This window comes from Hippocampus zosterae, chromosome 6, assembly GCF_025434085.1.
Source record: "Hippocampus zosterae strain Florida chromosome 6, ASM2543408v3, whole genome shotgun sequence".
Classification (NCBI taxonomy): domain Eukaryota; kingdom Metazoa; phylum Chordata; class Actinopteri; order Syngnathiformes; family Syngnathidae; genus Hippocampus; species Hippocampus zosterae.
This window is the reverse complement of record NC_067456.1, coordinates 14376880-14390419: the sequence shown is the minus strand read 5'-3', so window position 1 is coordinate 14390419 and position 13540 is coordinate 14376880. Positions and strand designations below refer to the sequence as shown.

Sequence of the window (13540 nt, the reverse complement as noted above, 5' to 3'; positions counted from 1 at the left end):
TGGATATGATCGATGGCTGTCAGAAGCATCGACATGCTTTTTAATGATGGCATATGAGGGCATTTTCAGTGAAACTGATGCACTTTTTAGAGTGCTGCAAAACAAAGTCATGGACATTGGATATTGTTGTGCGCGACCCACGACACCATCGGAGTTGTTGAACGCATGAGACGGGACTTTAACACACTGTATGAGCGATTTGAGCAGAAATGCAGCACACTTGGCCGAAACAACAGTGGAAGAAATCAGTCGGTCAGAGACGAGAGAAAACTAATGTTCGACAAGATTATGGTCAACATCAGTGTTCAGATGAAAGCTAGGTTTGATCATTTTGTGAGCTAGCTTTCCTCGGTTTGGTCGACTGTACAAAATTTAATGACATGTCACAACATTTTGATGACACCAAACTGCAGAGGCTGTCAAAATCTTATAACAAAATAAATTAGTCTAAGAAAAATACAATAGAATATTGTATTTTTACCCATGGGGTCAAATTTTGGATATGAAATAACCAGTAGCCAATTGAATAAGCTACTGTTTTTGGTTGATACATTTGTAAATCTGACACTAAAGGAGTCGGTGCCTCACCAACCATGAACCTCACCGCACGCCACTGGTTTACAATAATATACAAATCGGGATGTATTGTATTGTAATAAGTGTACATTTTATTCATAACACCTGTTTCTTTTCTTTTTTTTAATAAACACTTAGGCTTCCTGCATCTCTGTATTTTAATGTTTGTCATGATGGATGTAGTGTACCGGTACTTGAGCTAGGTGCTACTTGGTGTAAAGGTTTGTGAACTACTGCTCTAGGTAATTCTGAAGGTGTCTGATGGTCTTAAAAACTTTTCAATGTCTTTTTGAGTTACAGTGTTAAAAAATAGCAACTGTACCAAAGTACTCTGTTGCATTATTATTTTATGTTAAATATTCTGAATAGCACTATATAAATAAAGAGATGTCTTGATGCAGGGGTAATCTGGATGTATAGATAGATAGAAACAGTTTTCCGCTGAGATGAGATATAAATTAAAACGCTTCAATTTCCCCCAATTGTAACGCAATGTTATCGACCAACCAAATAAACTTACGTTTAGAACTTTGAACTTGCACTCAAGACGCCTTCACACGAACGTTATAAGCGGTATAATACGGTACTATACACTGTAGAGTATACAGATGAAAAATCATAATATGTGTTAAACACTGCAATTAAAGACCACGATCGGTTATTTTCAATCCAATGACGAAGAAAGATAAGCATATTCGTGATTCCAACTGGCTTTGATGCGTCGTAACGACTCGAGGTATTTCACGTTGGACAAAGACGTACAACTACATTTCCCAAGATGCCCCAAAAGGCCTCGGCGTTTCACTTTTGTCGCATCGAGAAGAAACATCCGGGTCTCTCAGGACTTGACTGGCGACCCGTCGCCATTCGTGCAAGCGAATAGAAATATATTTTTGGAGCTAAATATTAACATTGAGACATTCAAACTAATAGGGAGCATTTAGAACATTGGCCTGGATCACCGTTGGCCTCGTCGAGAAGGAGCTTCATTTTTGGGGGTCTTGGCCCCGTGTGGCTAGCCTTCGTCATCTCTTTTCAAAGCCTCCATAACTTGAGACGCCAATATCGTGTCTCTTGTTTTTTTTTTCTCTGGAGTATTTTGTTGTGAAGATGTCGCCGTGATGGGTTCTCCGCGTTTGAACGATATGAATCGGGGCCTTCGCCGCCTGACCCGCACTCATTGCTGCCCAGTTTATTCCTGTCCTTCGTTTAATACTAGTGAGCTCAGCAGCGCTCGGCTTGAAGCTCGGCCTCGTTCACTGCACGGAAACAAACATGGAGAAGAACCCGAGCAGCAGCAACAACACCAAGGTTCCACCTCGTTCCAACTCCTCTGGGCCAACCCCGGGGGAATCTAAACCGAAAACAGGTAAAAACAACAGTCACTATTGAAAACGTGAATCTGTTTTGAAAACGACATTTCTTGCTACACGACTGCCTGGATAGGCCTCGTCGAAGCGCATAGCTATTCCCAACATGGCTGACGTCGCTGTGAAAACATTTGACCTGCTCTGAAAAGTTAACAGCAACGTGCTTGTAGCACCCATACGCAGGACCCGGTTCATATATGTAATTTGGTATTCGCGTATTTTATCGCGTGAATGTTAGTTTGAAACACTTGATTGCATTCTGGTTGATTAGTCTCAAACGTTTACCCTTTGGTCATAATAAATGAAATCATGTGAAGTTCACCAACACCAGTTGGTTTTTTAGCGGCTGGTGTTAGGTTAAGCGATCTGTAACTTATTCTACATTATATGGATAGGGAAAAAATGTAGATCTTACATTTTCACAAAAAATGCCACACTATGCTATTTGCGTATGTTACTTTGAACACATTTTCATGCATGTTTTAATGTTTGACATTTTCAGAAAACAAGAATAATGGGGGCACCAAGCGCTATAGCCGCAAGCGAGAGCCCTCCTTTCCCAAAGCAGAAAATTTCTCGGGTCCGCGTCGCACCAATCCACAGAAAAGCAAGAATTTTGACAAGAGACCCCCCCAGAGAGGCGGAGGAAGGAATTATGGAGTTGCAGGTGGAGGACGACGGGAGGAGGTTAATCTTTTAAGATCATATTTATATATTAAAAATTTGGTGTATTATATCAGCAGTCCTGTATAACTGTCATTAACCTCTGCCGTTTCAGGTAGCAGAGACGCGCCGGGCAGAGTTTAGCCCGGCTCAATTTGCTGGACCGAAAAAAATAAGCCTCAACCACCTGTTGAACTTCACCTTTGAACCTCGCGGAGGTAATGGTGCTGTCGGCGATGGCGGCTACTCCTGTTGGGGGCGTCGAAATAAGTGGGGTCATAAGCACAAGCCCTTTAACAAGGAGCTTTTCCTACAGGCCAAGTAAGCAAATGCGTGAGGAGTCACGATCATGTGTTCTCAAACAAGTTTGACAATTACTATGTGCATTGTAGCTGCCAGTTTGTGGTGACTGATGACCAGGACTACAAGGCTCACTTCACTGACCCAGATACACTCGTCAACTGGGACTGTGTGCAACAAGTGGTTAGTGCCTCCCTATCCAGTGTGGGATTTCTTTTGTCGAAGCTGCAAACATTTAAGGAATATATCTCCTATTTTTTTTTCATAAAGCGAATCTACAGTCATGAGGTCCCGTCTTGCCCCATCTGCCTCTACCCACCCGTGGCAGCTCGCATTACGCGCTGCGGACATATCTTCTGCTGGCCTTGCATACTGCACTACCTGTCTTTAAGTGACAAGACTTGGTCGAAGTGTCCAATTTGTTATGAAGCTGTTCAAACAGTGGATTTGAAGAGGTAATCAAGAAATAATTACAGCTGTCGGGCAACTGAGAGGCTATACAAAATTAGGTCATTAATTAGGTCAGTGCTTTTCACTACATTTATGATTGTAATGTGAAAATGATTCTTGTTGCAGTGTGGTTGCTATGGAGACCAAGCAGTATGTGGTTGGTGATGTCATCACCATGCGCCTCATGCGGAGGGAAAAGGGGGCTGTGGTGGCCATGCCAAGCTCTCAGTGGGTGAAAGTGGAGGAGCCTGTACGGTTTGGAGGTAAATTAGCACAGACATGACTATGGTTCAGTATGTGCTAGTTATTGTGGTGTACTTTATTCACAAAACTACTTTTGTGTAGACAAATTCATGAGACCATTTTTGTAGGATGATGCGCCCATGACCGCTGGGAAAACAAAAATCAAGAAACAAGATGCCATTCAACAAGTATCTACTTTTGTTCTCCAGATACTTCTTTGAGCCCGTATTCCAAGCTGCTGCTAACCTCCTCCACCCAGGTCCTCAGCCTGGTGGAAGATGAAAAGGCAGTTTTGCAGGCTCAGCTATGCCAGGAAGAGGAAGCACAAGCTTGCTTCATCCAGAGCGCACTTTGCCATTTGCAGGTAAAGGTTTGCATGCATGTCTGAGTTTTTTTATTATGGCAATGTAATATTTTTTTCCAGAAAATTAAGCCAGCATTGAGGATCATCACTTGAGTCCTCTTGATGGGCAAAGCTGACAATCATGGAATTAACTATTCAAAAATGTTTAATATTGGACAATTTCTATTCAGAAATCCCATTTGAGTTGCTACCGAGAAAGAACCAGTCACCCAATATTGGGGCTCCAACCCAAAGCCTTAAGGTAGCTACTGACTTGAGTTAACTGGCTTTATTCAAGAAAGCAAAAAAAATTGCTGATGTCCAGAGCTGGAATCCGGAGACATGTACCGTATTTTCACGACTATTCGACGCATTGTACTAATGGCCGCAGTCTCAGTAATGCGTGACATTTCTGTATTTTACACATACACAGGACGCATCGTACGAATGGGCGCAGTTTTACAGTGGTAAAACATACGCCAGCTTAAACATACGGCATGCATGCGCGCACTCTAACACGTTAGCTTGAAGCATACGGTAGCATGCCAAGACATACAGATAAGATAAAAACACGTTTTTAAAAAGGCAACGAAAGCAGAACTGAGTTCGGGTGTATTTTATTTAGCCATCGTACAATGTTCTCACGTTTATCGATCAATCATCACCCAGAAATCCATCAAAGTCCTCATCCTCTGTATCAGAAGCAGAGGACTGCACATCTCAGTTGTCATTGAATGCATCACATGCTAGTGTGAGTTGCTACGCATTGTCGAGCGGAAAGAAGGAGTAGCAACAGCAAAGTCAACATTTCTCTCGTGTGAAGCTTTCCCACATTTGAAAGTAAAGAACAGAGCGAAACATGGTGGCAGCGCGTGTGTGTGTAGAAAGAATTGAACAATTGTGCAAGTACTGTAATCCATCAAAAACGCCGCGTTCCCTCTTGTTGTTGCGTATTGTGGCGTAACTCGCCAAGCGCTGCCTCTCACTCTTTGTAAAGTTGTGTTTGCCACCGATCATCCATTGTTCCCATGCCGTTTGCAACTTTACTTTGAACGCCCGGTTGATGCCAATGTCCAGCGGTTGTAGTTCTTTAGTCAAGCCTCCGGGAATAACGGCAAGCTCAGAGTTCATTTGCTTGACTTGTTTTTTCACCGCTGCTGTGAGATGGGCACGCATGCCAAAAGCATAACCGGTGGCTTTAAGTTTGAACTGAGCTTCGTAGGCGTGTCTTTTTGTCGAATTTATTTTCAGGGGTTCTTAGAAACCAAAACCGGAGTTGTTTTGCAACAATGCACATTGCCACACGCTATACAAGTGTTGGTACTGGCTTGAGGCGTCCACTTACACGCCCACCCTTCACCATTGGCGGACTAGCTTGTCTGTCCTCTCTCTCCCTCCCTCTCTCTCTCTCTCTCTCTCTCTCTCTCTCTCTCCCTCTCCATATATGTATATATACACGCCCACCCTTCCCTGATTGGCCCACTTCTTTCATGCCTGGCCACCGTCACTTCCGCCATTTCTCTATATAAACAGCGTGTCGGCTGTCAGTCAGATTTTGGAACTCGGCGCATATAAAGGACGCTCCGCACCATAAGGCGTCCTGTCCATTTTGGAGAAAATTTAAGACTTTTAATGGCGCCTTATAGTCGTGAAAATACGGTAATCTGGGAGATGGTTCATCTGCAACACCTGTCAATGCGAGGACTTTACCACGCAATCAAAGTGCAAAATAAAACCTCTCCTCTCACATGAACACTTTGAGACAGTAATTCATGCCTTTGTCACATCCCGGCTTGATTACTGCAATGCCCTTTACTTTGGAGTCAGCCAGTCCTCCAATAAGCGCCTTCAGCTGGTCCAGAATGCCGCTGTTCGCCTCTTGACTGGTACTCGTAAGACGGAGCACATAAGTCCTACTCTGGCATCCCCTCACTGGCTCCCCATTCATTTTAGAGTTATTTTCAAGATCCTCCTCTTTGTTTTCAAATCTCGGAATAATCTCGCGCTACCTTACCTCTCTGAGCTCATCTGCCCCTACACACCTGCCCGGCGCCTCAGGTCTGTGGACCAGACATTATTAGAAGTACCAAGAACTAAACTGAGGCTCAGAGGGGATCAAGCCTTTTCTGTTGCTGGTCCCTCTCTCTGGAATGACCTCCCACTGAAAATTCGGCAAGCCTCCTCGCTGCCCATCTTCAAAGCTCACCTCAAAACTCACTTGTATTCTTTGGCATTCGACTCAGCATGACTTAGATTTGTTCTTGATTTTACTGTTTGGTGCTTTCTACCGCCTTTATTACCAATTTGTCTTACTGTTTCTTGTGCATGTTAAATTGCTCCATGTACAGCACTTTGTATGCAGCGATGGCTGTTTGAAAGTGCTCTATAAATACTGTTGACTTGACTTGACTACTCTCGGGACAGTTATTTAGGCGTGTCCATGTACAACTTGTTCACTTGGGCTACAATACAGATATTGCAGTTTAGAGTCGTGTCCAGTACCGATACCAATCTGATAGTATGTTAGCAGGGCTGATGCATGTGTTTATTATTTTTGTGTGAAATGTCCAGAGACTTGATCACTTGATACTGTTCAAAGAACAATAATCAGCAACAGTAGCTATGAGAAAATATGAACCATTTGCGCCAAACATTTGGGTTGCATAAATTCAACCTCAAATATGAGCATAGGAGAATGTACTGCATTAAATAAAGGACCCTGAGAAATAACTATAATAAAATCAGCAACACATTATACTCTTTAAGTGCAAAATAAAAATTCAAGTTTACATCAGTACATCCAGAAGAGCAGAGTCTGTAATGGACTGCTTTTGTATGCGTGCTAATATTCGGGAGTTTGGCTGTAGACGGATATAATCCAATAGTGTTTTGGGTGGGGCTGATGGCAGACCGATATGAGTATCGGATCTGGACAACCCTACTATTATGACGATCCCTGGTTGTAAAGTAATCAGAAATGGCTCCCATTGTTTCTCTGTGGTTTAGGAGCAAGAAGAAATGTTGCTGAAACAGCAGACTGGTACAGACAACAGCTTTGATTCATCCTCTCTGGCTGTTATCCAACCTGCTTCCCCTGTAGATGAAGTGGTAACCATTAACAGCTCTTCCAAGGTATAATTGAAGGAAAATTGACAGTTGTGTTTCGAGTGTATCCCTCCTGGCTTAAATCACAGTCACAATTAACACATATGCTCTTTAGCCTGTGTTGCAGTACTCTTCTGCTTTTGATGATGAGGTGGCACAAGTCCTCGCGGCAGAAGAGTTACACGTGTCTCCTGAAGATACTTTGGAAAGTGTGCTTGAAGAGCCTACTGATGTTTTGGATCCAGCCCCACACCACATCTCTGACGAAGAAACCCCTGCCAAAGAGTCTGAACAAAGTCACACTCAAACCAGCCAGGTGCACGGACCCTTCTATTATTTCTACCAAGGTTGGTGATTTCCAGTTCTTTTGTCAAAGTCATAATTGTGACGTTAACTTTAATTTGACTTGTCCCATTTGTTGCTTAGTAAAGTGCAAACTTCATATTTTCCTTTTTGTGAGCAAAAAGAATAAAATGAATACTTGGTACTGACATACCTTAGGCTTCTTAACAATTCCGATATTTCCCCTTTAGCTGAGGACTGCCAGCAGATGTTCTTGCATCCTGTAAATGTACGTTGTCTGTTGAGGGAATATGGCAGCTTGGAGGCCAGCCCAGACTTCATTACTGCCACAGTGGTGGAGATCGAGGGACACACTGTCACTGAGGTCAGCAAAGCTGAAGCAAATTGTTCAGTTTGATTTCTTAATATTACATAGACGATATATTAGCCACGAATGTCAACATTACACATCACATTTAAGATGAACTACAGTAAGTATAGGAAGCCTTGTCAAGCTGAGTTCAACTGTGTCTCCAACTCTTTATTACAATACTTAAAAAAAACCTGCGTACACTGCCGATTCAGCAGCTCCGACTGTCAGTCACTTGTAAAGAGAATGCTAAATCACTTTGGACAATTATTGTCTTTAAAATGCTTCACATTTTTACCTTTCTCACAGGATATCCGCCGTCGTCATCGTTACCTGTCACATCTGCCACTCACATGCGAGTTCAGCATTTGTGAGCTATCCTTGCAGCCACCAATTTTGTCCAAGGAAACCATGGATACGTTTGCAGGTTTGTATTTCCTTTTTAAGCTACATGATGCACCTGACACAATTTTTTTCCTCTTGCACCTAAATGGCAAAATCCTGAAATGTCATCATGGTATTAAAATCAATTACATATCCTCTGATCAGAATTAGCTTTCTTAATGTTCTTTTGAATCTTAAACAAATCTGATGCGCATTGGATACTGTTCATTGTGACTGCAGCATGAATGGGCAAATAGACTGTAGAGTGGATATTAAATCTACACACTCCTGTTCAAATGCTAGTTATTGTGATGTAAATAAAAGGAGACCAAGAAAAAAACATTTAAAACTTTTTTTTAAACAGGCAACCAAGCACACAACTTCTCGTGCCCTGTTCGTATCGCGACCATGCTGATCCCCTCCTTTTCAGTGTGGTTCAACGGGATGTCGAATGTGAGCGGCACCTCATCAATGTTTGTGATGTGGTTGGGCTGAACATGTTTGTCGGCGATCCTTTTACTGCAGTAGGAGCGGAAGATGGCCAGCTTTTCCTTGTAATCCGCTGGATGTTGCTGCGCTACTCTACCTTGTAATCCGCTGGATGTTGCTGCGCTACTCTAGTCCTTGCATGAATGGATAGATGGCGCCATTTCATAAAATGAAAACGCCAAGTCCCATGGATTCGATTATCTTGAATTCTCTCGCGGCTGCTCGATTCCTATGGTCTTCTGCATAACTAATATCTTGCAGTTTAAACTGCGCTGAGTAGCGTGTCTCTTTGTAAGTACAAGTTTCAGGGGTCATTGGCCAAACTGATGATGTTTGCACATTGCAATTACTGGTACTATATACACACCTACTGGGGGCCTACCTTTAATGTCCTATTTCATGCCCACCCGTCGCTCTTTAACATCCGCGTGCTGTCCTCGGTCACATTTGCCTTTCCTCAATATAAACTGTGTGTCGGCACAATCAGTCAAGTGGAGCGCTCATCAAAGTCACACAGCTTCATTCATAGATTTTGGACCTCGGTGCATACATAAAGCACCCCATCCCTTTTTAATAAAATATAAGACTTAAATGCGCCTTATGGTCGTGAAAATGCAGTAAACAGGGACGGCTAGATATAGATAATTATTTTTTATAATGTATTGAATGTATGTAATTTCAATGTATCAATTGAAATTGGGAATGAGTTGCACAGGAGTTAAATTGTGCTTAATTTTTGACTGACTGAATTTTCATACAAACTTGAAGATGAATTGGAGAAAAGAAAGCGCCTTAGACAGAAGAAAGCGAGAGATGAGAAACGCAGAGAGAAGCGAATTGAAATTGAAGAAAACAAGAAGCAGGGTAAATGTAAGTACAGTATACATATTGCTTTGAAAATCTTCTCCTGCAGATCATTGTAGGTACATTAATTTGTCGTCCTGGTTTCCCCCTTAGATCCCGAGATGCATATTGGGCTAGAGAACCTTCAACATTTCCCAGCATTTGGGTCACCACCTTCCACCAGCAGCACTCTGGTCCATCCTGATTTTACTTTACTTCCTCCATCTCCCCTCAGCAACAGTCCTTCCTCTGGTAAGCCCCACCAACTTATTTCTTATTCTGGTTCTCTAGCTGAACTCGGCAGCTGATTGTTAAATACCGGTATGTGAACGTTTCGACCCAAAGTTCTTTTTCAAAGTGGAGATAAAACAGGATAAGTATTCATTTCATTTTAATTTTAGAAACCAAAAATCTAGCATTTTGTCAATCAAATGAAATATAAAAATACAGAAGGGAGTGCAACAAGTTTTATTTTGAACACAAAAAAATTAAAAAATAAAGAAATAGTACATAGGCTTATTGTGTACTATTTGCACATTTGAACTTAAAAGAAAAAAAACCCCAAACTATAATGCATGTAAGATCACATGAAATAGAAATGACTAAGGACAGTGATCTTGTTCATGGAGATAAGTAAAAAAGATTTGAAGTGTTGCCTTTTGTAGCGACTTTGTTTCTGCAATGTATGGATACGGGAGGATGATATTCTGTGAAATTTATTTTTTGTCTGTAGTCTTAAAATATGCAAATATGTTGCCACTTTTGTCCTGGTCTTTGCCGATGAAAAAATATCCCGATCGTCTATGTTTTGTTACACTGCATCATATGGGTCTTCTGCTTTGTTTCTGAATTGTATGTTCCTATATGATTAATTTCATTCTGTTTTATCATTACTGTTCTCAGAGCTAACTACGGTGGAGACAATAATTGCAAATACTAATCCTTTTAAAATTTGCAATCATGATTTATTCCTGAGCAATTTCATTGTAATTTCAAAACTTTGGTACTTCTTGCTCCCATCCAATCTCATTTGCTCAGTGTCAAAGTTATTCCTAAGACACCAAACTTTTATTTTTGTATTGCAGATGGGATGACGTTTCCAAGTCTGAATGGACAAAGCTCTCCTATTGTGGGAAGTGTGGAGGATGACTCTCACTGCATGTCTTTTGCACAGGTGTGTGTTAGTCATAAAGATAAACTTAAGAACGCTTATTTGTGTTGTTATGGTTGTTGCACAGATCAAAATAAAACCATTATAAAGTTCACCATCATAATTTATGGAAAAAATGGCTCATACTCATTGTCACAATGATGTTAAAAAGTTGACGTTTTTACAGATGCATGCACTTAAAGCATCACAATTGAAAGTTTAGAAATGAAAAATGTGTCGGCAGCCCGGTGTAGTTTTTTACACACCACAAAATGAAAACGGCAGTAATGTAAATGAGATTTCTTGCATATAAAACACCATGAAATTTAAAGACTATAATGACCTAAAATATTTTGTTTCCCTACAATTTCCCCTATAAATTCTGTGCATATACGGTATTTACAGTAAAAACCCCTCCATCGCAGGGGTTATGTGCCAGACCATCCCGCTAAAAAGAAGTCCGCAGTAGACAAATACCCGATTAAAGACTCATAGGCATGTTTTAATTAGCATTTACAGCACTTGCAACACACTTTCAAGTAACTCTGCCATTGTTGACTCTTGTGGGTTAAAAAAAATCACTCTTATCATGTAGCACCATAGTGTATACAGGGTTGCTTTTGAATCCACTTTCATCAGTTTTCCATGTTTGCATCTTCATTTTTCTATGGTTTGCGGTACCAATTGGCAAAAGTCAAAAGATAGCCCCAACTTCCAGAAACACAATATCTAGCGATTGATAAAAATTTGAGACTATTTCAATCCTGTGCACACATCATGTGACCCTTCCTGTATTCCATGTAGATGCTGAGAGATGGGAAAGCCAGAATTGATGGGCCTCGAATCACCACAAAGAAAGGTATTTAATTGCAAACAGTAAATTTAATGTAACATTTTAATTAGAAAATGCAATTCAGCATTACTTGCTTGTGAAACCTGCTACTTACTTAATTTGTTACTATCATAAAAGTAGTGTAACTTAACCATAAATTGCAGCCTCATCACGGTCTCAACAAGCAGCTCGTTATATGATCATTTGCTGAGCTGACGCTATTGTAAAAACTACAAATGATTACATTTGTACAGTCACAGATGGCTTTGTCAGTGCAATTGTGCTTGGTTGATGAACTACAATAACTTGACTGATGGTGGGTGTGTTTGTGGGATGAAGTAATAGTTTTGTTGTATTGTATTTCACTTCCTGTAAGTTTTGTGACTATTGAAGATTGTGACTTCTCAATGCTCCTGACTGTCGAGCAGAAAAGCTGTTAGCTCCGCCTGCAGCAGACAGCGATGGAGAGAGTGACGCGTCAGACCGTGCTCCCGTACCCAACTTTCAGAACTCTTTCAGCCAAGCATTTGAGAAGGCACTCCTACAGCTAGACAGTCCAGCATCTTCTCCACAAACCTTGGTTGTCTCAGGTGCGCCATCTGATATTTTCCAAAGGATCAAACAGGCATTTTTATGTAACTTTATAACACAATTCATTTTTTCCCCTCCAGATGAGAAGGGAGGCAAGAAGAAAAAGAAAAAACAAAAACTTCTCTTCAGCACATCCATGGTTCACACAAAGTAGACAACGCTGAAATAAATGTCATGATTTGGTTTCTTGGATAACTGCTTAGCTTCCTTGCTAACCTCTCTGGGAGTTCCAAGATTTTGCAAAGGATTGCAAAATGTACTCAAATGTTAGACCCTGTCAGTCATTGTGTTGACTGTGGCTATGTTTTTCAGTTCACCATTTTATTTTCATTTAGTTCAAATTCCTCTTGGGGCTGTTTGCTGGAAGTAAGACTATTTTACTAACATTAGATAAGATTCATTTTTGGTGCTTAATATGATGAGTAGCAGTCAGCCAGCTGCAGGTACATTGCACCTTTGAAATCTTTCCAGGATTCTCAGTGCTCAGATATACCAGGACTTGTATTCCTATCAAACCGACAAAAGATTTCCTTTTGAAGTACATTTGAGTTGAAAAGTATTGCTTTAGTATTTTGTGGCAATTTGAATACACAACTAATGTATGCAATGACCAACAGTATTGCAATAAAGAGATAAGAGCTTACAGTTAAACAAACTCCATCATTATTCCTTCTGAGTAAACTATAATCAAAGCACTTAATTCCCTCTTGTTTATTGACTTTTGGTCGCAATATAAATTTAGCTGAAGTTGTGAATTAGTGCTGTTTTAAGGATGCTTTTCACTCGAATAATGAGAATTTGTTTGAGGGTTCCTGAATTAACCTTTAATTTTGAGCAAACGCCTAGGAAGTTATAAAATGAATAAATGAATTATGCACAATCAAACAAGTGACTATTTTGTGAAGGCCAAAGAATCAAATGTGTTTTGACTTTGTCTGCTCCTGCTGGTCTCATAAGCAAGTAAGCAATGAAGCATCCACCTAGAGTGCAAATCAAGTGAACCATTTCATTTTCCTTTTTTATCATGCATATGTTTTCTAAAAACAACAGTGACATTGGGGGTTACTTGATGTATTTAAAATATTGAACCCCCCCCCCGTGTACAGACTACACCAGTATCATCATAAACAAGGACATGACAAAAAAGTATGGACATTCCGTAATGTAAGGGTACCGTTGTGCGGTGGTACCACCCAATGACAGCTGTGAGATAATGTGCAAAGCATCAAGCAGAGCTAAAGTGATCAGTGGTAGAATACAATACTATAACAGTTGTGCAGTTAGTGCAGAAAATCATTGCACCATTTTTAAGTGACCAGTAGCCGTATTTGTAGAAACGGTTTAAGTGTGCAAATGTACAGATGTCCTTGAGCGCTAAAGTGTCTGGTGCTGTGGTATACTGTATATATCAGTGACAATGGTTCAAGTACAGAGCTGGAGCTACAATGATTATAGCGGTAATGCTGTTCCACAGGGTTGTGCAAAGTCGCTATATGAGAGGGAGTGCAATCCATCCATTTTCGGGACCGCTTCAGAAGGGTTGCCAAAT

The 13540-nt window shown here is 40.9% G+C and overlaps 1 protein-coding gene across 3 annotated transcripts; it reads left to right on the top strand.

The window, feature by feature from the left end:
- The first annotated feature begins 1373 nt into the window (after positions 1–1373).
- rnf10 (ring finger protein 10) lies at positions 1374–12879 on the top strand. 3 transcript variants are annotated; one of them, XM_052067558.1, is made up of 17 exons: positions 1374–1945; positions 2449–2633; positions 2725–2930; positions 3002–3092; positions 3180–3364; positions 3486–3622; positions 3812–3966; positions 6952–7077; positions 7202–7397; positions 7584–7717; positions 8012–8129; positions 9344–9445; positions 9533–9670; positions 10504–10592; positions 11373–11427; positions 11829–11990; positions 12072–12879. In XM_052067558.1, exons 1-17 carry the CDS (start codon positions 1852–1854, stop codon positions 12143–12145), a joined length of 2247 nt encoding a protein of 748 aa, XP_051923518.1. In that variant the 5' UTR covers positions 1374–1851; the 3' UTR covers positions 12146–12879. The 3 variants fall into 3 exon arrangements, with proteins under 3 accessions (XP_051923518.1, XP_051923519.1, XP_051923517.1); XM_052067557.1 differs by having other exon boundaries at positions 1375–1945; positions 7166–7397; XM_052067559.1 differs by lacking the exon at positions 12072–12879 and having other exon boundaries at positions 7166–7397; positions 11794–11984.
- Positions 12880–13540: the final 661 nt, after the last annotated feature.